Source organism: Sebastes fasciatus, chromosome 2, assembly GCF_043250625.1.
Source record: "Sebastes fasciatus isolate fSebFas1 chromosome 2, fSebFas1.pri, whole genome shotgun sequence".
Taxonomy (NCBI): domain Eukaryota; kingdom Metazoa; phylum Chordata; class Actinopteri; order Perciformes; family Sebastidae; genus Sebastes; species Sebastes fasciatus.
Genome location: NC_133796.1, coordinates 16,569,737 through 16,597,168, shown reverse-complemented (window position 1 = coordinate 16,597,168; position 27,432 = coordinate 16,569,737). Strand labels below are relative to the sequence as shown.

Sequence of the window (27,432 nt, the reverse complement as noted above, 5' to 3'; positions counted from 1 at the left end):
ATCATCCCAGCATCGAGAAGAATAAAAACTTTGACAACCAAGTTAGTGCCGTATAGTCCCTCAGCGGAGTCAAATCCATTTGCAGTTGCCTGTTTCATGGTGCACACATGGTGCAAGTATACTCTGCACCTGCGTGGCCTCTTCCTCAAAACCCAAAGGATTCCCCCAAATACCACTGTCATCTGGCATCTGCAACATGTCTGCAGAGAGGACTCGCCTATATGAGTCGATTCTAACAAGCACTCAACTGTAAGCCTTGTAACATTTAGGCTATTCAGCTTTCTCCCAAAACCCACTCTCTACTGTAGCTTTAAGTAGGCGATTTACCTGTTCTGATCTCACCCTAATCATATCCTTAGTCGTAGTAATCCACTGGCACATTAGCCTAAAGAGGACTCTCTCTTTTTTTTTCAAAATGACCTTGAATGTCTTTGCAGTTGACAGCAGTGCATTATTGCAGCGCAGCTTGTTGACATTCAACAGGCAGGAGCGAGGGCCCCACATGCTCTGTCAGACAACAAGCACCAACAGGAACCTCATACCACGCTAAGACAATGACTCGGATCACCCAGACACCCTGCGCACCCCATTCAGAGGGGGAAAGAACGTGCGCCCATTGTGCGGGAGATGATTACTGTTTATGTTGCAGTATCTTTGTAAAAGCCCACGTTTGTTTGGCTTTTACAACAGAAACAACACGGTGACTACAGAGAGAACACGTGCTGCTGTATTAGTCACTATTCAGACCACTCTTTTATATAAACATTCATCCTTGTAAAGTTGAAATACCTAGACCAATTATGGACTTATTTTTAACTTTAATGTTGGAGGAGATCTAGTAACTCTGATATACTAATCTTGGTTCTATTATATACAGACAAAAGAGAAAGTGAGGAAAACAGACAGATTTTAAAGCAGTATTTTCTGATTGTAAAGGCCTTTCAGTTAGTGGGCTTTCAGCATATTATTCACTTGCCATGATAAAAAAAACCCTGAAGACCCAAGTAAAGGTTACATTAAGGTAGAGCTGCAACGATTATTTGATTAGTTGTCAACTATTAAATTAATCACCAACTATTTTGATAATCGATTAATCAGTTTGAGTATTTTTTTTAAGAAAAAAAGAAGTAAAAATTCTCAGATTCCAGCTTCTTAAATGTGAATATTTTCTGGTTTCTTTACTCCTCTATGACAGTAAACAGAATATCTTTGAGGTATGGACAAAATAAGACATTTGAGGACGTCATCTTGGGCGTAATTTTTCACCATTTTCTGACATTTTATAGACCAAACAGCTAATCGATTAATCAAGAAAAGAATTGACGATAAAAATAATTGTTATTTGCAGTCCTACATTAAGGTAACAAAAAACAGGAATCACAGCAAAGCTATGCTTTATCAGAACTTAGAAAATGTTGCATGCCAAGAGATAGCGAACCTAAACTATTGCATTACAGTTTTATCTGCTTTAAAATAGGATCTCACATGAACAAATCTGTTTCTTTATATAGTAAAGTCATTTATAGTACCATTCTATAATCTCTGTGTACTAGCAACAATAGGCCAGTGTCTCCAGCTCTTCATGAATCTACTGTCGTCTTTCAATTATGAGAGATGGTGGAAAAATATCTGTCACTGCCTCTCTTTCTTTCTTTTCTTCCATTCCTATACTTATTCCAATCAGTGCCTTTCTGCACTAAGGCAGGCGGATTAGTCATAATGAGGGGGATCATTTACACAAAGCTAATCAACATCATCTTCCCCTCCCCTTTCATATTCTCTCTGTCTCCGTCCACAGCCCGCTGCCTACGTGCACCATGGGGCCCGGCTTTCCTCCCTACCCAAGATGCACCTCTCTAAGATTTCCACTTGCTGCTGCGCTATAGAGACTTGACCATCATCAGTGAGTTGTTTCAACCGTGCTACTTTTCTTTGCCATGCTTCACCTGGTACACATGAAAGAGCTAAAGACATTCCTCCACGCTGCTTTTTTTTTCCTCCTAGAAAATCTCAGAGAATAGCTCTCGCTCTCAAAAACAACACCGCTTGACTTTCTGCCGTGTGTGAACTTGATTCTGTTGCTCTACATCACAAAGGTACCTCAGGCAGGCAGAGACTGGCTCGACGAATGTTATCCATTTAAAATTTCCATTCAGGGAACAGCTATTACATGTGTTTGATTACGGAGTGATGCACAAAAGAGAAAAAAAGATAAGGCAGAGAAAGAGTGACTTAAAAGAAACAGGATGAATGGCACAGGGAGTTTAACTAAGTATTCTCTTTAGCGTTGGCATTTGTTAAACAGATATACAGTAAGCCTCTCTAAAGTCACAAATACTCATTTTAGTATAAAGCATTCATCTGTCTTGAGTATTTCATTCCATACTGGCCTGTCCTGTTAAGTGCGTATGTTTTTTGGACAGCAATTGCATGAAAAAAAGTTTAGCCTACCTTCACTATGTATGTTGGATTGTCTACATATATATTTTCTGTAAATTATTACTTTCTTTGTTTCATGAACTAATTAAAACAAAAACATTTTCATTTTCTTAATGACAGTGTTTGGGTAAGTAAACAAAGTGTTGATGGTGAACAAAAATTTTACATTTTTATTTTGTGTAGATACTGCAGTGCTTTGATCTTGATACAAAAAAAATAATGAATTAGGGCTGTCAAAGTTAACGCAATAATAACGCATTAACGCAAATTTGTTTTAATGGCACAAATTCTTTAACGCAGAAACGCAACTTTTATTTAACCTCTTAAAAATCTGACAGGCTGCTGTCTGGCCCAGCCGCTATTCGATCTTTCGGAGGTTGTAGTGGGCTCAGTTTTAAAGCTAGAGTGATGATACTGGAACCATAAGAAACTAGAAAAACTACGAAATCCATTGATACAACGCCGTACTAGCTTGTCGCCAAGGAGACTAAATAACACTCCAAACTTGCGCTAATTTTGGCTAGGAAAAACTTTTTCAAAATGGTCCCTTGACCTCTGACCTCAAGATATGTGAATGAAAATGGGTTCTATGGGAACCCACGAGTCTCCCCTTTACAGACATGCCTACTTTATGATAATAACATGCAGTTTGGGGCAAGTCATAGTCAAGTCAGCACACTGACACACTGACAGCTGTTGTTGCCTGTTGGGTTGAGTTTGCCATGTCATGATTTGAGCACATTTTTTATGCTAAATGCAGTACCTGTGAGGGTTTCTGGACAATATTTGTCATTGTTGTGTGTTGGTAATTGATTTCCAATAATTAATATATATATACATTTGCATAAAGCAAGCATATTTGCCCACTCCCATGTTTGATAAGAGTATTAAATACTTGACAAATCTCCCTTTAAGGTACATTTTGAACAGATAAAAAATGTGCGATTAATTTGCGATTAATCTCGATTAAATATTGTAATTGATTGACAGCCCTAAAATTAATCTAAATGCGGACAAGAGATTATGCAAAATTTTGTGTTAATATTTTCATGAAAATATTGTGAATATACTGCAATGTAAAGGCTGTATCAGGACATACGGTGAATTGCCTCATGCCTGCTTGATAGACAGTATTACTGGCAGACATAAATCTGTTCTGCGTTAGACAAAATGCCCTGTGGGAAAACTGCAGAGGACTTGTTGAGGCTAAGATAATGATACATGTCTTGTTCACATCCCCGCAGACAAGTATCAGCCATGACTATTATAAAAACTTCATAACCTTCTGCAGAGCTACACAATTTCTGATTCCAACCTCAAGTGTGCGACCGAAGAATATGATTGTCCAACGGACCACATAAATGACACGTGTCTTGTTTTATTCATGGTGGCCTCTCAGATAAAATCTGTCAGACAACCATGAAACATGATTTTTTTACACACTTAATTGGCACAAGCTGTTTCTGCAGAGGTGGTTCAAGGGTAAGCTGCTGTGCAGACATAACACGTACCAGGGCCTTTCTCCAGGAAGATGACCTTGGACTCTGGGAAGAAGTTGGAGCCGGTGATGACCATTTCTTCTCCCCCGCTGACCAGACAGCTGGTCAGGCTGGATTTCTCCACCTGGGGCAGCTCCTGAGCCGAACGCTGGGCTGGGAGAGACGCAGCGGGGGTTGAGGAGAAAAGGAGAAAATTATCATTTGCTGAGCGGTGTTCATTCAAGCTGCAGTCCATTTTCATAGGGTGAATGTACTATAATATAAGCAGACAAACTAACAGGAGCAAAATTGAAAATTGTCAAAAAATATGGCCTCTAAATGACCAGAGATTAGCTCTCTGACAGCCTCAACACAAAAGATAGTATTTATTGTAGAGCTGTGGTAATGGCACAGACAGAACATTTACATTTTTAACATTTATCAGACATTCTTATCTAAAGTGACTTTCAATGAGAGCAAACAGTAGATTAAATCAACATCTCAAATCGCCAGACTGCAAGCTTGCTAATAAAGAAGTGTGTCAAAACGTTTGTGTGTGTGTTTGTCTGTGCGTGGTTTTCTGAATGAACATGTTTGTGTGTGTGCGAGACTCTGGCTGGGAAGTTGACACTCACAGCACTCCACAGGAATCGAGGCGGCCTGCAGCGACAGCACCTTCCCGTTGGGTTGAGGGATGTGCACGCGGAACACCACGCGGACCCGCGTGTTCTTTCTCCCTATATCCGTCTCCCCCTTCCGCAGCTCGATGTCCGAGTTCCGCAGCTTAAGGATGCCAGCGCAGTCGATACTGCAAGGTAGAGGGAAAATAGTTGGCTCCATTCGACAATCACTAAGACATGGCTAAGTAGCAAAGGCCTGGGAGTGATAAAACCAACCACAAACCCAGCAGGGGAGTGGCAATGTGAGGCAAATTAAGTGTTGAATTCACAAAATAAAAATGTCTGTGAATGTGATTTATTACATCTGTAAATGAGGAAATCCCTACCAAATCCCTTCCTATGAATTCCAATGTAAATAAAACCAGACCTTATATAAATATAATAATTCGGGTGATGCAGAATCATAAATATCTGAATAAAGTTTGCTTCTCTGCTCCATGAGAAAGATTTTCCCTCTGCGCAAGACTCTCCTGTTGGTTTAAATTAAGAGAATCTATTAAATCTCCTTTGGATGATGTTACGACCCTATATGATCATAAACGTGGTTATTTTTCCTTCACGGTGGTAAGCTCATAACTGTGTAATGTAACCCCGGAGTGCTCCAGACACCTACCCGGCCGTCATGTTGTTTTCAGGCAGGAGAGGAATTTCGAGAACTTTGGTGCTGGTGACTACAATTTCTTGGCTGGCTGTGGCAACGGTTTTCCCGGTGATCCGGTGCACCTGGTAGAAGGCGTGCGGCCTCAAGTAACGGTCGTCTGCTGTTCCGATGAACATCTGCAGGTTGATGGGCTTCTCACTGTAGCCAATGAGCTGAGACACAACAGAGAGAGATAGAAAAACAGAATGAAAACAGATGTGAGTTGTCGGCGTCCAGATGAGAGGTGTGAACAAAGAAATACTCTCTTCGTTTCCACTGGCCTTCAGAAGGCCACCTTTTTTGGAGGGAATCTAAATGTCAGGTCGAGGGTGTTGCGATATTTCTGGCAGGGCCACTGGAGATTCATCTGGCGCTTTTGGCCTCTAAACAGTTTGACACTGGTGCTTTCAACTAATAGACTTATAATTTTTCCCCCTTGCACGCCTGCCCCTTCACAGGATTCTGTGCAGGACACTGTTACCTCCAAAAACCTCACCACAGAACTTGAAACCCGGTTTTGTCAATCATTCCAAGACCAATTAAAAATTGTACTGCATCTACAGTGGCTACCACAAAAAAGAAAACTAAGAGAACTGAGTCGGCTTTAAGAGATTATGAGAGGAACAAACAAGCTGGTGTACTAAATCATCACATCAATAAACAAAAAGATGGATGTTGAATTATACAAAAGCATCATTCATACAGTCTCCAGCTCATTCTGTGAGGTCTTGTGCGTATAAAAAGCCTTTTAATGGTTACACTGTGGCGTAAAAGGGGGAAAAAAATATGCCAGTAAAAATGTCAACAGCCTTTTCAAATCCAGTGGTTCATGCGTGCCAACCTGGTTGGCATGAGGCACCGCGAATAGCAGCTGCCTTCTCCATTAGTCGCTGAGTGCTGGCACCCTGGACTCTCCGCTCAGACAGGTGAGATGTTGGATGGAGGAAAAGTGTTGCATGTCAGTTAGAGACAAGGGGAAGATGGAAAGGTGAGCAGGACCTTTCGTCCTCCTCAGAGGGACAGAACACACAGGCCACACAATCCCACCACTGTTGTAATGTTGTACTTGGCAGACTGCGTGACAGCAAAATGGCATCCCCCCCCTTATGCACATACACACTCCCTCCGTGCTACCCTCACCTCCAGCTCAGATGGAGGGCAGCCCATTGAGTTTAACAGAAAAGAACAAGACCATTCATTGGCGTTTCAACCAAAGGAACTGCCAAAGCCTCAACCACCACCACAGCTGGCTACTGACCCTTTCCTCCCAGCAGGTTTGCGTCACACACCGCTGTGTCAATGTTTGGTACAAAAAGTAGTGGTGGGTGGAAGGAGAGAAAGTGGGTGTAGCTTGGGATTTGTCATGTGCTGTTCCAAAACCAGCTAAAATAAAAAGGATTAAATTGGTCACAATCAGGCCCTGGAAACATAATGTACCTGAGAAAAAAAACAGTGAGCCAGCGCTACCAAAGACATGTGTGCTTGGTTTCAAAATATTGACTTTCCCCGAAGCCAATTATTAAACTCTCCTGGTTTGAAGCAGGATTATTTCCAACATTGGTAAAAGGTGTGCTGGAATCAAATGTGGAATGGTTGTCATTGGATTTACTGGTAGCCTGTGCTCGTTTTTGCATCTCCCTCTCTTTCTTTCTCAGTTCCTACGTTCGAGACGGTCCCCCGCGGTGAAAGAAGTTAAGGTATGGGGGAAAAACTGAAATATGCTGTGTGATTACAGCGGGTTGTGTGAGAGGACGAGCCTCCAGAGGCAGATACTCGGCAGGCAGGGCGGCGGTGCTTGAATCTGAATAATGCTTCACTGTTCTTGGCCGAATAAAAACCTAGTACAGTATCTTAAGAGGGTTAAGCTACTGAGCTCAATAAAGACCCGCTGGTTCCCAAGAGAGGGTTGAATTAAAAATAATACAAGGGAAAATCTATTTCTGGCAAGTAGACAAAAAAGGATTTTTAGTTACTACATTACACAAAGTTAGTTAAGAGCTCAACGGATAGATAGAAGAAGATTGATTAGCATGCATTACCAAGTAGCAAGGACAAATTCCTCTCCAGTGTGGTTATCCCAGTGTCTCAGGCTATACATGTACACAAGTCTGGGCTGAGAAGTGCAGGTCCAGGCTGGCTAAACTAATGCAGCTTCAGAGTGAGCTGTCAATCAGCTGCCTGGTTCAGCTCCCCATAACACTTGCTGTTCATCTATCTACCTACTGAGTGCCGATAAGAAATAAAAATGACCAAAAGAAGCACATCTTTACAATATTAATCGATTCTCAAAAACACTGTATTGATTTTTAACTAATAGTTTACATGCAATGATGAATATTTTATCATTTGCAAAGAGATGCGCCCTCTCAGTGTAAGTACCCTCTCAAAGTAGTGCTATGATGTTGGATGTTACAGGGACTCACTGTGATAAATGTCAAGTCAATTCAGTCAATCAGAGAGAGAGAGAGAGAGAGAGGGTCGCACTGTAAAGGTCAGAGGGTGTCGTATCCTGTACAGATTGTAAAGCACCCTGAGGCAAATTTGTGATTTTGGGCTATACAAATGAAACTGATTTGACTTACTGTGATAAATGCAAATGCAGATCCCACTGTGCTGATTGTTCAAAAAAGTCAACTTCTTTTACTCAGATTTTTTACATGCGGTGGTGTGTTCTTTATACTATGACAGTTTTCGTCAAATTAGACTTTGAAAATCACAATATATCACCTTGCTTACGGTTTTGCAATATATTGATTCGTAACCCCTGTATCATGATAAAGTCATAAAGTCGTATCACCAGATCCTTGCCAATACACAGCCCTAGACAGGGTAAGACTGTTAGCTGAGTGGAGATTCGAATATCTTGACTTTCAAAATATCTCTCCAACTTCTACTTCACCAAACATCTGTGGAAAGCATTGTTGTATTTTCATGGGGAAGAGGCAGTTATATATAATTACATAGGGAATGGTTTGTTTATTGGTAACAATAAATCAATGATTACTTTGCCAACTGTTGAGTTTTTTTATGCTTTTAAAATTTTATTTCCAATCCCCTAGGCTTTGTTTTGAAGCAAAAACTCCACGCCCCAAGGTATGTTGATACACCTCCAGCACATCCTGTATGTATTTTATCTGTGCGGTGATGGAGGCATGTCTGAATCAGAGTGAATGACTAAACAGATCCGTAATTCACGTTGTTTTTGTGTGTGTGTCTGCGTCACTTACGGTGCAGAGGATGCTGTAGGAGGCTGAATGAAATCTCTGTGATACTAACCACAGGGATGATGACCAGAGAAAGCAGCTTCCTCCTCACACTAAATTACATACAAACTCACAAAGACAGCATGCATTTCTAAAATCAAACTTCTACACTTGAACTGACACCTACGGCACAGAGTGAGATAATTCCTCACTTGTCAAACTGAAATCAAAACTTCTGTATGTGGCACATGAAATGTATTCGGAAGGAAGTTGCACCGAGGAACAGCATGAGGCCCGTAAATTAACCAGTAATGGGTTCATCTTTGAAAACCACTTTAGATCTTAAGGGCCACATGAAAGTACAAATCTTAGCCAGTAACAAGCTAACAGGTAATTATGCGCCCCGGTCTGAATGGATCCACGACTATAAATGACACCATTATTCTGGATTCAAAGAAACACAGAGTCACAGGAATCAACAGTCTTGTGGGTTGTGTTGCTTGTTTTATGGTCATGTCTGCACACTGTGGAAGTGAGCACAGACCAACAGTGCTCGCACGTGTGCGCATGTGTACGTGTGCATGCCTTTAGTGCACACTGTATGTGTGTATGTGTGTGTGTGTGTGTCAATAAATCAGGGCATGTTTATTCGCAGCACCATGTGTGTTCCAGACAGCATAAAATGAGTTAACAGTGTCTGGAGGAATGTATCTGTGAGAGAGGAAAGACGGATGTAAAAAAACTGAAAACACATCACTACAAAAAGCACAGAAAAATAGGGAATACAAATTAGAAACAAATCAGCCCTTTAAGTTAAAAGTAGAGAGCCGTTTTTTGAACACCGGTGCCAATGTGAGACCTAAGATTTCTATTCGAGCATCTGAAATTGTTGAGGTTAAACATGTTTGTGTGTAACATTGTGTTAAATAAAGTAGAAGTTGTCTAAGATATTTTTTCCAGTTCTACCCAACACCACAAACTGTCACCACGAAACAAAAAGGTCCCTCAGTTTTTCCTTTCCACCCATTTACCCTCTTCCTCCGTGCCTCTCTCTCTCTGTGTCCTCTGTTTCTCTATTTCTCCATCTCTGCACATGAGGGATTTGGTGTGGAGCCAGAGTGTTGACAAACATACACTTAGCAGGCCAAAGGAGTTCTTTCCAAATCAAATAATCAACCAGCAAAACCTGATTAGAGGGCCAGAAAGAAAGAGCTCACTTCAGCAGTCCCAGTGAATCAACAGTGCCGGCCAAACAGAAACATACCACACAGCCGGGCCAATTCAGTCACAACTGCTACTAAAAACACAATTGTTTTCTGTTTGGTGTTCCCTCGATTCTGTTCAGTTTGATTCGTTTAGGTAATTGGATGAAACACAGCGGCTTACAAACGTAAACTGTGAAAGGTAACAACACTGATTCAGTCAACAATAACTAAGCGCATGTAAGCCTCACAATGCGGGGCTGGTTCAGAGAATAACATTTACTTTAGCAACAAGGGCACATGGTGCTGATACATAACGGCTGGAAGCGGAGCAGGAAAAGAAATATGTCGTATTATGGTACGATATTCATGATTTTAATTGATCAAATCAATGCAATTAGCTTTCAAGCCTGAACACTACATTTCACATCCTGTGTAACAAATGCTGAGTTCAAATTATGCCATGAGCTCCTCAAATAGCCGTCGCTTCAGGGGCCTATTTGCACCTTCAGTTCAGAAAATGGGTAAAGCACCACCTGCAAACAGCGGGACATGTAAACAAGCACACATGGACGGTACCATGGTCCTGGCGGAGGAGGCTTCTCGGCAACTGAAATGCACACGACACACACACACACACCCTTGACTCGTTTCACATTCCTGAGTCACCCCCTCCGCCACCCCCCTAAATCTATGCTTGAGTGTGAAATACCGCAGGAGGGTGGTCTCTGCACTTTTAACTCCTCACCTTTCTGCCTGTCCAGAGTGCAGCCCAGCTGGTCAGTCAACAAGTAACTGAGGCCTGATACAGATCAGTTCTTATATTAAACCACGCTGACATTAAAGCCGGTCACATGTCCCCGTAACTAACTTACGGCTGCCACTTCTGACTGTGGATTGAATTTAGGATGAACCCCCTCCCCTAAAATAAAACCACTGGATACAGTTACATACTCAGCTCCCACTAAATAAAGTCCCCACCTATTTTTGGCCTTCATCTGTTCCACTGATCCAGTAATAAGACGAGCAAGCTGAGAGGGAAAACATCTCCCATCGTTGCATACACACATAAACAGGCACCCGTGCATATTGCACTCACACACACCAACTTTAAACTTGTTAAAAATACAAACTGACAGCAGTATTGAGAGCTGGGCTCATTAAGACTTTTGATAATTGGGGTATTTATATGGGCAAAGCCAAGAGGGAGCAAATCACCTGCTCTTCACACTGTGTTTCAGCAACAACTACCTGCAAGCATCGCTCCTCCCATTCATTTTCTGTTTCTCTTTATCTCATTTTATCCTCCCCTCTCTGCTTTTTATTTTCTTCATCTTTCCTCTTCACTCCTTCTCCCACCGTCTCCTATCCTGACTTCCCTTCCTCTTTTCACTTCTTTTCCCTTTGTCACTCTCTCCTCTCCGTCCCTGTCCTCGCCTCTCACCTACCTCGGCTCCAGCCCTCTGCCGTAACTCGACACTTCCTCACAGCGAGCGCCTGACTCTGCCAAGTTGTTTCCCTGTGTTGCTCCACTGTTGCCATGGTGAGACTCTCTGTGTGTATGCAGGAGTGTGTGTGTGTGTGTGTGTGTGTGTGTGTGTGTGTGTGTGTGTGTGTGTGTGTGTGTGTGTGTGAGCGAGAAGCTACGTACGCTCACGTTGATGTAAACTACAGCCCTGACGCTTGTGTCGGAGATGGTGTGTGTGTTAGAATGTGTGGATTTCAAGCACATTAACTTTAGGTTTGTGATGTTTGTGATGTGTGTGTGTGTGTGTGTGATGTGTGTGTGTGTGTGTAAGAGTGTGCGTCTGGCTAGCATGTGTGTGCAACAGATGTAAAAACAGGAGCAATGGTCGTCAAGGTCAGTGGGCCCATTTTATCTGGCAGTGGTTTCCCTACTGTGGCACCATGACCTGGGATCTATGGGCGCACACACACACACACACACACACACACACACACACACACACACACACACACACACACACTCACGCAGCGCAGCTCACACAGGCTTGCTGTTTGCCGAGCACACTGGGGAGGGCAGAGAGAGCCAGGGGGCCGGTTGACTGTTTGTTTAAACAAGGTCAATACATGCGCACGCTTATGCGCAGCCACACACACAGCCTTACACATACACACACACACACACACACACACAGGAGCGTTTACTGTATACTGCATGAGGGCTGTATATGGCCTTGCTAGACTGGTCCAAGCTCAATTCCTCTTATTCCCATTTCTATCCTCCCCCACTCTCACTCTTTCTCTCACACACACCTCTCTTGTCTCTCTCTTCCCCTCTCAGTGGCTGTTTTCTCGCTGTGCGCTAAGCTTGATTACAACAAATGAAAGCCAAGCTTCCAACGTGTTTATATCAAATACAGCCCTGGGGCAAAGCAGCACTCGCTCCAGCCAGTTCACACAGTGCAAACTGCATGGCTCTGCATTGTTGTCTGTGCGTGTCTCCCCATTATGGCTGCCAGTCTAATGAGAGAGTCAGCAGAGTGAGAGAGAGTGAGAGAGACTTGTCAGGGCAAAAGCTTATAGAGGGCAAGTAGATGGATAGAATAAGAGAAGGGGTTAAAGACACTGAAAATGTGAGAGTGAATGACAGAGACAGATAGGGGGTTACAGCCATGCATTCAAGGACTGGGATCAAAATCATTTAATGCATCCACCACGCCAGTGGAAATATAAGTATATAATGCGTTGGACGGCTTCTGTCATATTCTCTTTCAAATCCTTGTTACCAACCATGGCTTCAATTCGATTTAATAACTGTTGCAACAGGTTTAGAGATGGACATAATATTTCTTTCCAACAGTCCTGTGTAGTGTTGCTGTGTACTGTATGTGCGAGTGCGATTGTTTCTCTACTGTATCTGGCAGCCTTTTTTTTCTGTTGTGTCTGCCTGCCTCGATGCGCAGCAGCAGGTAATACCAGAGGGGCTCCTTATATTTGTGTGGGTGCTGCAGCACTCAATTAAGCTGTTTAAATACGCACAAGGATACCTCAGCAAGCCAGAGAGGCTTTGGACTTATATGTCTCCTAGCAACAGGTGTACCGATTATGGTCTGCAGCTAGCCCCGAGAGGAATGGCTAAAACAGCTAGTCAGCCAGGCGCTGACGTAGCCGGCCTGCAATGTACAATTATTTCAAAAGGGTCAGGTGGTCAATTGTATTGGAACAACAAATTGAGAACCGTGAGGATCTTTTCTAAATATCCTCTATTTGCAGATTATTATCAATACCGCATGGTTGTTTTCAAGTCTGCAGAATGTATATTGCATAAATGCTTGTATATTGTATAGTGGAACATTGTTCAAATGCATTTTTATTTTGTAAATAATGTCTTGTGACCATCAGTTCAATGATCTCTCTCGCAACCAGTGGATTAGGAGGGGAAGGATTTCTGTTACAGGTTTCCTATTTTGTTGTGCTTTACACGTGATGAAAACGGATTAAAGCCCCACACACATCATTGACTGGTGGGCTACAACAGAGCTACCCTGTGGACAACAGTAACAATATCATTAGCCCGGGTGTCAGTCTTTGCATAGAAATACACAGCATTCCTCACAGAACCCCGAGCTATGAATCATGGCTGTCAAAACAACTCAATGCAAACACAGTCACGCTTTGTGGCCTTTTGTTTGTCTGGCTACCGTAAATACAGACAGAAAATGAGTGGACTGCTATGACCATTACCAGCAGAGGCTTTATGATCACTGATCAACAGCCTCTCGTCTTTCTTATTGGTATTAGTCAAACTCCCAACACACTGCAGTCTCATGTCAGAGCACAAGTTGCTGTGACAGAATTCAAAGGCATGTCTACTAATTAATATAATGCACCACACACTATACACTAATGCTTTCAAAGTCACAAATGATACAAGTGGTCGGATAGACACACACACAAAGTACTAGCTCAGGAGTATAATAATAAACAAATTAAACTAAATCTACATCATTCTGACTTGAGCTCTACAATAGGATCTCCTCAGGGGCTCATTTGCTGCTTATTTTCTGTGGCTGCACTTCTTAACAACTCCTACATCCTGTGTCTGGGGCCCAAAACCACAAGTTAGTAATCACTGACCTAAAACTGCTCCTCAACCGAGCCATTAAATTCTACAGAGACGCGCTGAAAACTTCACACGACCAATCTCCCTGAGAAATGTGGATGCGAGCCACAGTGAGAGAGAGAGGCATGAGTAACTAACTGCCTTGATACTGAAGCTAGCAGATGATGCGCAAACTGACGCTAAAAGAAACTGTCTGGATCATTTCCTTCTCCCAGAAAGGGTTCATTTTGAAACCAACCGTTGCATATAAATCTACAACCCTGTCAACAGGACTTGAGTAAAATGCAGTTTCTGGGTGAATCCCTCGTTATTTCAATAACAAATCAAGTGAATAATATCATAATGCACTGTTGTATTTCTAATAGGTGTTTGTTTTCAAGTAGGGAAACTCTTCATTGTGTGCATGTGTGTGTGTGTGTGTGTGTGTGTGTGTATATGAGAGACAGGGTAGCGCTTCATATCAAGGCATAACAAGAGTTAGTTAATAGGTAATAAGACCCTTATAAGTCCTTATAAGATGCTTATTAACATTAATATGTGTTAATAAGACTATTTAAGTGATAATAATAGAAATATAAAACACATTTATTGTTAGATTATGAGACATTTATAAGCACTTACTAAGAAACTCGTTAAGAGTAGACAGATTGCTTAAGAATGTTAATAAAAGCCTTGTAAGTTTCTTATAATTGTTTATAATAGCATTACAAACACATTTATTGAGTTTAACTAACTTACCTATAATATCATTGTTAAACCTTTACTAACGTTTTTGTTGCTTTATTAAGACTAATACATACTTTATTATGCATTTATCAGGAGTTAACGATGCACATATTAACAGTTAACTATGCTATTTTGCAGGTACCGGATCTAAAACGAGAACAATGCTTATTAAGGTTAATAAGTCCTTTATTATGCACTTATTACCAGTTAACTATGCTTTTTTGCACTATGAGTGTGGGTGTCTAATTGTAACTGTTGAAGACTTAACAAGTTACAGTTAATCCTGTCTTGTTTTGAAGCTAATAGCCCAGCTATTTCATTTTGTTTCTTTACAGTTAAAATCAACTTTTTACAGAATTTCACAGAAATCAGATTTCAAAATGTGGCCACAAACAGAGCACGAAGACCAAAAGCCAGTAACCTCACAGTTTGCTTGACCACAATCTGATCAGTGAAACACCTGTTGGGACTCCCAGCTTAAGGTGATTGAGCGATAAAAGTTAATAGTTGGCCGAACACGGGAAAACCAGGTATCGGTGCCTACATGGCAGGATAGAGACTACATTGAGTTTGCAAACAAAGCCTGGACTCATCTGCAAGAGTTTGCCAATGTCTTGTTCAGTACATATTATGTTACTGTAAGCCAGGACCTGCTAAAGGAGAGTGTGAGCTGCAGTATACAGACCTCTCAAAACTGCAACCAAAGGTTACCTGACAGAAAACTATTGAGATCCATCAAATCCAGAAAGACTCCGCAGGCGGTCCAAGAAGGACCCACAAGCCCAAGCAGCTGCTTTCTTTGACAGACATGCAATAGATGCAATGCAACGTTAAGTGCACAGAGTAGATTTTGACAGTCATGCAGCCCTCCATGAAGTAAACTTTCCAAAACGGGGAAAACTAGTGAAAAAGACGTTGAGCATTGCAGCTACCAGAGCTCTTACAGGGAGGGCATTCAGCACAAGAGGAAACCTGGTTACATGCCACAGAACTGCCCTCAAGCTTCCTAACCACCTGTGAAATGTAAAGACGCACAGACAACTGTATACAGATTGCTACTAAATTTGTATTTGTACAGTTCCAAAACACAAATGTCTGTGCCAAGAAATCCTATTATGCAGACTTCAAACAGGCCCGGATGAAGAAATCAAACAAATAGTGTTTTGTTCAACGGGCCTGATGAAAAATACAAGGCCAGAAGAATTTAGGAGTAACACACCGTGGAGAAGACATCATAATAACTCGCTCTTCTTCCTCATACACACTCACTGAACAATAAAAACATTTTTAGATGTTTAACATATGTAAACTAGACCAGACATTGGTCTCATTTTTTCTGTTGACACAGCAGCTCAGTGGTGCATTGATCTGGGCAACAGCATGGCAACAAAAGGAAGTCACCACCATGTCCAGATGGCAGCTGCATGTATGCCGTCATATGGTGACATCACACCACCACAGTCAAGACCCAAGGAGAATGAAAGGTCGTAGAAGTTAGAGCTAAAATCTTCTATCCCGATATAGGTCATTTCATATCTCTATATCTATACCGATTTATTGCATACCTTTGTTGAATACTCGATTCTAATTGGACAATCACGGCTCCACGGTCTGTTATTTCTTTATAGCAGACCGTTGCTATGTATAACAGACCGTTGCTATGTATAACAGACCGTTGCTATGGGCGCAGTTCTGATGTCAGACTTTGGAGGACCATTTTTGTGTAAAATTATGGATTTCTTAAGTAAATAGCTGTGTGATAAGCGGGATAATGTACAGCTAGCGGGTCATTGTTGTGAAATAAACCCCTTTGTGTCGGGGTCCATCCTGCCGCATCGCCCTGTCGAGGTTTATTTCACAACAACGACCGGCTCGCTGTACATTATCCCTTACATATATCACGATACAGCATGTTTTCTGCTAATTCAATAAATAAATAGTCTATATGTAGTAACCACATGGTAAAGCCTATTTTTGTATACTCCTGTGTGAATTAAACACTTGGCAAATGAAAAGAGTATTTTTCTCATTTAATCAGATTTTCTGAGAGATTTAAGTTAGTACGTGCTTGTTATTATCAATTTAGACGGTGTAACTGTGTATTACAATATCTCGATATATATGATTTTATCACAATATGATTCCATTGAAAGACAATAAATTATCACATGAAATATCGCCAAGCCCTGCTGGGTAGTATCAGCAACTAATCTGTTTTTTAGACCTCTAACTATATACCAATGTTTACCATCATAACAAAGAAAAGCTCTTTCTTAATGTTGCCCGCCAAAATTGTTAACGTTTATCATATCGGAAATATAGTCAAAAATATCCAATCTATGTAATCAAATTCTGTGGTAGAGAAGCTGCAACCACACGAGTTGGCACCAGTTACACCCAGCCTCCAGGAAATAGCTTGATTCACACCTACAGTGCACCTGGGAAACATGATATGTGCAAACTTGTTAACGGTTTCAAGTGGTCTGACCCCCTTACGTCATACTGGGTCAAAACAGTGGCTGAATTCCCTCCAGTAATGTCCCATGTTTTAGCTTTTTTTGAGTTTCTTTAATTTTAACACAGGTCTGACCTTCTATCTAGCATCTCAAATTGTTATCTTCTGATAACCTCAAACAATAATACAACACACAATGTGTGTGTGCTGGTTTTTGTGTTTCTGTAAAAACAGTAATGACATCACAGGGTGAAGAAATGACCTTTAACTTTGGTACTTTTTTTGCACGGTGCATCAAAAAAAGGCTAAGAAGACCGACAATAGAGGACTGGGTGTTTAGTAAACAAAGAATGACTGCTAGACCTGCTGGACAAGTTCTGATACTATCACATAGCACAAGCCAGCTGCTCATTTCATATTGATTCTCAGTATTTTTTAGTGTCTACTACACTATAAAAGGCGGGTTGTTGAAGTGTATCCTAAAATTATTCTGGAGCATTTCTGTAATTTTTTGCAATTTCTGGGTTAGCAATTTACAGCTGGACTTTACTATATCAATGTTGAGATATTAAAATGATTAAGTACCACTACACTGAAAAGAGTGGAGTGATATGTACTGTATATTAGCTGGATACAGAATGATGTAAAGATTTCCTAAAGTTTAATATCACATATTCTATAATCAAACACGTAATAAAAACGTGAGCGAGTTTCTAATCAAACTCACTTGCTCACTCCTTCCTCCCTCATAAAACTTGTTCACCCACACATTTTCTCTCACAGGGCTCTGCAAACCGCTGCTCATGACAAGCAAATGTTGTTTGTGTGCTTCTCTCGCGTCTGTTTGTCTATGCGATCGAGAAAGTGCGTTCCAGCAAGAATATATGTGATTTTCATTTTCAGCACTGGTAGTGGGCGCAAACCGCTACAGATTGTCTATAGAAAAAACACTGACTTCTTTCACTTTTTGTAACTACAATACTGTACAGGTCTAGGCACCTGGCCAAATCATTTTATAGGAGATTTATTGTATGACAATTTATCAACAGAACAAAGTGATTTATAAACCTTGCTCATCTAAAACAAGTACATGAGTGGCAGTAAACTTAACTTCTTCTTGTGGCTTATCATCTGTTTGTGACTGGTGAAGATATAGCCCAACAAGAACTGATAACCATAATAACATAAAACAAATAACATTAAAAATAATGTTTTGAGCACACAAATTAAGAGTCTGCTGTTCTCACACTACAGTAAAACCGACTGCACTGCTATAACCAAACAATTCCCTCTGGGGATGAGGAATGAGGGCAAGCATGGCAAACGCTCGGTTGAAAACATTTGACGGCTAAATTATGCATCGTCACATATGGCAGGATAGCATCTTGGTCTAACTGAGGTTGAAATGGTTAATGATTGGCCTGGAGGGAGCCTGCATGACTGAATGCATGAGGACATAGGCTGTTTCTAAAGCAACAAATGGCAGTAATTTGGGCTTCCTTGTTGTTTCAGGGATTTTTGTGTCCACAGCTGTTCGATTGTTGTGTTTTTTTTAATTGTTATATCTTGTATATATTGCGCATAATGAGTGGTGACTAAGTTAGCCTAAGGACAAACCTACTTCCCATCTGTAGTCCCAAGCAATGACAACACATGTTGCCCGCAAACAATAATAACAAAAACAATTTTATAGATAGAATATATCGCATTTAGATATTAATAGCATTTTCAAGAACCTTTATTTTTACAGATTTTTATGTAGGGTCATGCATGGCGCACTTGGGACTAATAATATACTGCATTTAAAGTCATGAACAAAAAAAAACTCAACAGTGGCAGCAAGATGAAGGTTGCATTTAACTACATTAAGTTTTTTAGACAAAATGCTTATTCAGTTTTATAGAATTTGACAAAGAAAAGGATGTGAGAGGATATTTGACTGTGCGTGGCAAATCCTACTGGGCTGATTGGACAGCTAGCCGAACTGTCAGTCTGGAGTCAGCCATTGTTGGGTTCCACAACAACAATGGTCATGGTCCAGCTCTAAGGCCCTATCCTAATCATACGCACAAAGGAAGCTTGTCACTGTGTTCTTAAAATTTTAATGGGACTGAAATCTTCCGCTATTGCTCTCTCTCTCTCTCTCTCTCTCTCTCTCTCTCTCTCTCTATCTTTCTCTGTCTCTCTCTCGCTCGGAGAGAAAAGCAGCCGTAGCTCTATGTACCTCGGCTCACCTAGTCTCTGGCAGGTGCTATCAAATGACAAAGCAGCTGACTGGGCTATAGTGGTGGTTCTCTTGGCTGCCTGCTTGTCTTCCTGCCTCAACAGGTTGACTGACAGTCTTGCTGTGGGAGAGGATCCATGTGACAATCCACCCATGCAAATATGTAAAATGAAACCCTAAATGCAATGCTCATTGACCATGGCCGGATATAAGGCTGAACAATGACTTCTCTAAAGTCCAATGATGTAGCATTAGTCTTAGCAACAGTTATCTGTAGATTACAGGAGGGTGCTGCAACTTCTGAGGAGGCAGAAGAAGTTCATTTTATCATTCACATATTGCTATCTGTATTATAAGTATGAAGGATGTCTCCCTGTATAAACTGTCAGGATAGAATACATTTCACTCCCATGCAGAAGGCAATCCCTTCAAACTTGAAAACCGCCGTTGCTAAATTCAGCAAATAAGTTCAGTTCAGCTCACTTCTCTTCCTTTCATGTTCGATTTCATCACTGAAGGCTGGCTGTGTGGTTAACGCAGTGGGAGCTGGATAATAGGCGCTCAGCGCACAGGGTCCCGCTTAACTAATGCATGGCCAGCATCGTGTTAACATGGACAGTAAATCAGTCCTGACCTCAGAGGGAAATGTAATCCTCAGTATGGTAGAGACATCAGTGCTCATATTTTTTTTAATGCAGCGGAAAACCAAAGTTAATGTTCTGTGAAAGAGATTTTGGTCATTTCTGTGCATAAGATGTCAGGAATGATTTTCACCGCTAAGCCTGTTAGCATTTGGGTAATGGTCTTTATAGTTTCAGGGTTAAACTACAAAACGGTGGAGGTTTTTTGGCTGAGCAGCAGTAAGCGGCCTCAAAAAATGTGTTACCTTGACGATCGGGTGGCCACCGGACGCTGCTTTGATGGCTCCTCGGCTGCCCTCGGTCTCGTAGTGCGCTCGGTGGTGGGCTTTGGGTTGCACCTCTATCTTCAGGTCATACTGGCCAAACTGGCTCGGCAGTGGCCAATCTAGAGGAGGCAGTGAGGAGGTCCTGAGGAGACACACACACACACACAAAGAGGAAGAGTAGATTAGAGCTTTGGTATGAAAGCATTATAACATACAGTGTTGTGTAAAAGATTCATTCAGGGCACAAAATGGAGTGGTTTGTGGTTGTAGACTAAGCGCACAGAATCTCGTCAATGATGAAGAAAGAGCATTTAAACAGCCTTAACAGTAATAATTTCCCTCAGAAAATCTGCTTGGGTAGTCACACCTTCACATTTTCCATATTTAAAAATGTTCTGTACATATGTTAATCTATGTGACATCACACAGTCGAGTCAAGAAGCAAAACAACCTCTCTTTCTACTTTACGGCTAATGACAATCTGACGGCTGTCTGAAAACACCGAGAAGCTGAGAAGGTGGTATTCCCCTTGCATGGTCTGAGACAGCATAATGGGTGTAAAATGGGGGTATAACATGCAGTGCACTTAGCCCCACCAGACAGTGAATCACTGGAATGCCCACGTGCATTAATCCTGTTCTTAAACATAACTCTTGTCATAGGTCAGGTTAAGACTGTAAGGTTGAATCATTTTCTAAAGGGGGTTTTCTTTTGTGAGTCTTCTGTGTGGGTCAGTGGATGGGTGGTAGGATGAGAATGTATGTCAAACAGTAAAAACAGTAAGAAAATGACTGTATGTGTGTGTGTGTGTGTGTGTGTGCATACAGTACAAGTGTATATTTTACATGTAGTGCACCACAGGGGCTGGCATTGTGTGTTTTTCCTCCCTGCCTCTTTTTTTTCTATCTGTGTAGGCCACAATCATATTTGAACAGCTGCACTCAAAAATAAAACACTCAATGGCCTTCTCCGTAGAGAAACTGGGTCTCTCCATCTGAGTGCATCAGATCACATTATCCCCAAAACAGTTTGTAAACACTGGCATCAACCATTAGCACCAAGCCGCAACCTTTTCCACATGTTGCATCTGTTGTTGTTGATTATGATTTATTTAATTATGAAGTAAAATCCCCACAATCCACTAAAAATAATGATTTTGGAGCATAGTGCCACATCTCCAACGTCCAAATGTATATCTTCAAATCGGTTTACTAGGCTTAGGTTATTGGTTTACTTATTTTTTTATTTTTGCTTATTTAAGTCTACCTTTTTATTCTACTCTGTAATATCTGTACAGAACTAATACAGTATATATATTTTACTTGACGAGGTACTTGAATTGTAGTAAAAGCCACACTGTAAACATTTGTCACATCTTGACAGTGTACACAATTAATTATTGATGATACAAAAGGCCTACTGTAGGGCAGCACACGCTATACCGTCTGTATGTGTGTCATCCAGGTGTTTTGTCTGGCAGCAGTTACAAAGTGGCATTGTTTTTTTAGCACAGCAGTTTACACAATCATAAATTAAACTGTGTGTGTGTCCCACTGTGTCCATGCATGTGTGTCTCTATGCCTATGGCTGTGTATGTTAGGCCTGAGTCAGTGAATTGACTGCAGCTGCGGTATAGTATATGCTGTCTCGTGGGCCAAGAGGCAGACACCGCATGCTACACACCGATCTCTACCACAGTGTTGGACGCTGTAGGCTCAACCTGTCACACGGTGGCATAAGCTTGTATTTGGCTCTATCCAAGACGGTACAGGCTCCTAGCATGCAAACGCACGAAGTCTAAATGGCATGATAGATCTTTGACAGTACAAATCATTCTCAAGGGAAAGTTTGTAAAGTTTTAGCCAGCGTTGCTGACTCCCTTAATTCTTCCCTTTCCAAAACGCCTGTCAAGTGCTGGCTGCGTGCAGACCAATCTGATCAGACTGAATCAAAGACATGAGTCGGGCTTTCAGTGGAGCCATTTCGCTTCACAAACTGCCTTACAGACTGGCATCACATCCAAAGGAAAGACTGCATTTTGGAATGAAAAGGCACGTGGCTGGTATTTTGTAGAGGTTTTGAGCAGCTAAATGCAGCCTTGGTTACAAATCTACAGATGTGGAAATGTCACCTAAAGCCACTTCAGGTTGTAACTTGTTACATAAAGACTAATCAGTCAGGTTGAGCAAATCACATGAGATTAAAGGCACATATACCACCAATAGTTGTCATGATGGTTAACTGTAACTGTTGAGTAACTGTGATGATGATGATGATGATGATGAATGTATAGTCTGTTGTAGTGTCTGAATAGTCAAATAGCTGTCCTCATTGCCCAATCCTTTTAAGTTTGATTTTCAAACACGGTTTTCACCCTACAGCAGCTTGGTCTAAAATCTAACACAGTGTTATAGAGGCATCCTAACCCTTTATGTCTTCCTCCCGGCAGCCATGACATAACCACCCAGGAAGTGTGGGTTTGCATGGCTGCTACGGTAACAGGAGTAGAGGAGGACAGAGGAAATATGAGCTTTGTGACGGAGCAGAGCAGAAGCGGTAGCCTATGTCCTGACACAGCATAACCTTTCTCAAATGTCTAAGCCATGGTGTAGGGGCTCCCAGTCCAAGCACAGTCCCACAACCCACCCAGTCTTCTCTATGGTCATCCCATGCATCATCCCCCTAGCATCCTTCCCATCCAATGAAATAGGTAATCTTGCATCTACACATGTTGCATGAATGTGAGGCCCAGTCACATTTGAAGTCATGAAATGACACCTTGTAAACAGATTTTCTTGCAATATTTGAACTGTAGGTGTATATTGTTTTCTTGCAGATTTATATCGAAAGATCATTACAATTATTTCCTGGAAACCAGGGCATCTTTACTGGTTGCCTTATGGTATACCAGTAAGCATAAATACAACCTCTAACCAATAATACCCACAGTACCTCTGCTGCTGCCAACAACAAAACTGCATGTCTCGTTCCAAAGGATATCGCATTCAGTTAAATGTTTTTTCTTTCTGTCACTCTCGCTTTTAAGCTCCAAATACAAAAAATGCATCAATTCAGTGATGTAGTGGTTACTTGTAGGGGTGGGTAAAAAAAAACAATACAGCAGAGTCTCGCAATATTTTGCATGGCACTTTGACGTCAAGTATAAATTTTTTATTATATCAACTATTAACCTCTTAATAATCCGACGAATCTTTCAGAGGTTGTAATGGGCTCAGTTTTAAAGCTAGAGTGAAGATACCATTGGTATCAACCATGTCATGTTAGCTTGACGGGAACGACACTAAATAACGCTTCAAATTTACGCTAAATTTTGGTGAGGAAAAACTGGCATGGCCATTGACCATTGGCCAGGTCCCTTGACCTCTCACTTCAAGATTTGTGAATGAAAATTCAGAGATGAACAGAGTGGAAACTGTATCTTACTAGATAAAACAGATGTTGACAAACTGCATAATTTGCAGTTGAAAACATGTAGGCTAATAAATCATAATATATCGCAATATATCTTATCGCAATACTCAGCATATCGCAAAATGTTTAAAATCGCTATAAGATCGTATCGTGACTTAATTATAGTGAAATATCGTATCATGGGGCCTCCGGGGATTCCCACCCCTAGTTATCTGCTAGACTAGTTTTTTGCTAACAAATTCTAGCCTAGGCTCTGCTTACTGGCTGCAGATGCACATATTGTATTTGCCACAGAGTAATACTGGCCTTTAGTTTTAATAAAACTTCTGACAGCCAACTCATAAGAATACCATTAATATCTCATTGCAGACAGCTCACGGAGTAACGTGGGAGAATACTCTGAGTAGTGTCTGAACACTGCACCAATTTTTGAACCCCCACCCACTCTTAACCCAATCCCACCCATTCCACCTGGGCCATCTGTTCAAAACAGTACTAACACACATTATGCCTGCACACAGCCAACTCAACCAGCTTCTATCTCATGGCAGACAAGAGCTCACACCACCTGACTATGCACATCTGAAAATTATATTTTCCTGTATTTTATGCCAACGTGAGCAACTATTGAAGGCAAGTTGGGCAATGGTACAGTAACTTTAGCAGGAGCAAGTGTAAGGGAATACTTGTGGGTCAAAACTAGAGTAAACATCAGTAGCTGCTGTAGACATTGTTCTGTCACTGTCTCAGCCATGGCCTTAGGAAATTTCACTTACAAGGGCAAGGATGCAAATATCAAACGGTGACTCATCATAGAGCTGACCCTGTTACCCTGGCCTGTTATTGTCTGGAGAGTGTTAGGTGTATGTGAGCAAGCATTTGTGTTATGTCTATGCACGTTTTTGTGTATGTGTGTGTGTGTAAGTGTGTGTGTGTGTGTCTGTGTGTGCTGGCCCCCTTGCCATATGTGCCCTGTGCTGATTTACAGTGCTAGGGGCCAGTGCACACAAACAAGGCCATGTCTTCATCTGCTGCGCACATTGGAGAACAGACAGCAGACTCCTCTCCTAAAACACTCCATTATGAGTTTCTGATTGCACCCATCACTCTTTAATGTGGAGATTGGGCCTGTGTGTTTGGAGGAGTTTGTGCTGTGCGTCCCCATGTGTTCCCTTGCACACGCTAATAAACTTGTATTGCTCTACAATGTAACTAAGTCAGATTTATACTGCTGATATAAAGCTCAAAGTTCCCTCGTTGCTGAACATTGATCGGCAGCGTTCCATCAACAGGTCTATAATTCATCTAACGTGCTATTTGATATTAATCTACTGCACTGCGATGTTAACACTTCTCTCCTAGATCAAAAAGGGTTTCCAATCTTTATGACACCTCATAACACTCTATAAAAACATTCACCACTGAGGTCTATTGTTTAGCCTTGACTTACTAATTGCTTTTAAGATTGATGACATGCGTTGTCTTGCCAAGCAGTGATTGCATTAATCATCACACCACCTTCTGTTTTTGACTATAAGTTAAATTAAATATAAAGGATGTAATCCATCAAGTATCTATTCTAATCCACACTAATACTGCCGTCACAACTGTCGCCAAGTCTTTGTACTCTTTGTCAAATACAAACAGGAAGCAGAAAAGAACAAATGGATTGCAACAGAAACTTCTTTCAACCAGTTGAGAAAGTCCTCGCTGACATTTGAAAAGATAAAAATGTTAGAATTTTCCAGTCACTTCCTCTCCCACTGAGTCCTCTACAGCTGCATGAATCATTTGCTTAAAGTGGATTAAGTGACAGCATCTGTGAGATGGAGCTGAATTTAGAAAAGATGGTTATTAGTAAAATCCTCAACATCAGCAAATTTACCTGAATATAGGTGTATGACCAGGTTTGGGTTTATTCCATGAGAAGTGAGAGGGCACTGAGAGGAACTGCTCCCCGGGCCCGTCCTTCTTCAGGCTGTGCAGGCCCTCGTCTGACGGAGAGTCTAGATTAGGAGACATATTTCCTTGGTCATCTAGCCCCAGCTCCCCTTTCCCCGTCTGCATAGATGTTCTGTCCTGTGAGGTCTTCCTTGTCTTGGATGGGATGTCTGCTTCAGACGGGCAGCACTGGAAGGGTGACATGCCGACAGAAGGACTGCCAACCCAGGTGTCCTCTGTCACGCTGCCCCTAGGTGAAGGTCCTGGCGTGGGCGAGGGTGAGTGATGAGGAGACAATGAGACGGGGTAGCAGATGTCGGCGCTAGAGTGGCGCCTCTTGCCACAGGGCGAGGTGGGACGTGAGGACGGCCTGGAGGGTGGCCGTGGGCTAAGCCAATTTTCATCTGTGACACTGGTGCGTGGCGAGTGACAGGGCGACTGTCGAGGTGACAGGCTGATGGAGTGGGAGTGGTGCACGAAGGCGGGGTGGTGGTGCTGCCAGTGGGGCTGCTCCTCCAAAACCACGCCGCTGGTTTGAGGGGAGACGCAGCCTGGGGATGTAAGCGGGGAGCCCAGGGTGAACCGGGCTGCCGCTTCATTTAGCTCTGAGTCAACATCGTCGTAGACGTGTGAGAATGATTCACAGGAGGACGCATCAGAGAACCAGCTCCTAGAGGAGAGGCTGCTGCATGGACTAGGGCTGAGCGAAGAGTCCCGGTACGAGTGGTCCAGGGGCAAATACAGGTGGTCTCTGGACAGGGGCCTCTCACCATGGTAGTCCCCATCAGGGCCATTGGCCCTCATATCCTCCTCATTGGCATCCATCTCCTGCTGGCAGCTGGGGGAGATGGAGGTGATCTGGATACTGGGGCACTCAAAGGCCTTCGGTGCCTCCACAGCAGCGGAGGGCAGCAGAGGGGAGCTGCCGTACTTGGAGTCATGTGCCTCATAGCACGGAGGCTCAGATCCCGGTTTGTGTGAGTGAAGGCGTGGGGAAGTGCTGATGATCTGGGAGTGGGACTGCATGCCATGACGAGGCAGGCCAATAGACTGGTGGTTGGTGACCATAGACTGGGGCTGGCCCACATTTAGGATGTAGAACGACGTGTTGTCATCAGGCTCCAGATCTAGGAGAAGAAAAGAAAGGGAACATTAAGATACCGCAATCTGGAGTATATTTTCAATTACTGTATTACTGTTGCTTTTTCCTTAATGTTCCTCCTTAGCTTGACTTCATTGTGTTAATGATGAAATACAATACAAACTAGTCTTGGTCGGAATATCCAGAGCAACTCTTATCAAGTCGTTGAAAAGCATATGTTGGTAACACATTGATTAAAATAAAATAGTGAGAGTTTAAAGACTACACCAAAAGGCTGGCTGCATTTTTTTTCGCAATTGCACGTCAATATATTTATTCAAACTGTTGTTTTTGTCATAAGTACTTTCAAACAGTACATGAATATTATGTGGCAAAAATTGACAAATTTTTTTTATGGAACTAGGTCAATTTTCTGAGCTTTCGCACCGCAAATAAACGCATCAACCAATCACGTTGCACCTATATTTATGAAACAACAACACGGAGGCTCTGTAGTCCGAACCAGGACGGCAAACTTTATTACTCCTTTCAACCTTGAACAAGGCAGCACAGACCAAATCCACTCCTTTCCGTTCTTACCTTTCACAATAAAAGCCCTAAACATATAATATTCCCAGTATTTCGCATTTTCGTGTTGTTTATTGGTCACGCCCCCGTGTGTAAAGGCCTTTAGTTGTGTCACAACTCCTAAAGCCACATTCTTGGGATAACTTATACACCTAGGAGTGTAGTGGCAGCGCTAAGGTTGTGTTTATGCAGATAAGACAAAAGCACTAGTAGGCATATAGCTGATACATAAGCCATTTACATGTAATCCACCCTTTAATCATCCTCATCACAGCCAAAGTCGGTCACAGGTATAGCAGACAGGAATAGACAGCGTAAAACAAATAATGAGATCATTTTGATCCAAGAT

General features: G+C 42.0%; 1 protein-coding gene across 1 annotated transcript in view; it reads right to left on the bottom strand.

Moving 5' to 3' along the window:
• Positions 1 to 27,432, bottom strand: part of nfatc3a (nuclear factor of activated T cells 3a) — a 66,360-nt gene that overhangs the window by 18,445 nt on the left and 20,483 nt on the right. The window contains exons 2-6 of the mRNA XM_074611906.1: positions 25,359 to 26,541; positions 20,021 to 20,183; positions 5,211 to 5,410; positions 4,553 to 4,725; positions 3,951 to 4,091 (exon numbers count right to left, since the gene is read on the bottom strand). Coding sequence (XP_074468007.1) covers positions 3,951 to 4,091; positions 4,553 to 4,725; positions 5,211 to 5,410; positions 20,021 to 20,183; positions 25,359 to 26,541 — 1,860 coding nt within the window. The remainder of the gene's footprint in view (positions 1 to 3,950; positions 4,092 to 4,552; positions 4,726 to 5,210; positions 5,411 to 20,020; positions 20,184 to 25,358; positions 26,542 to 27,432) is intronic.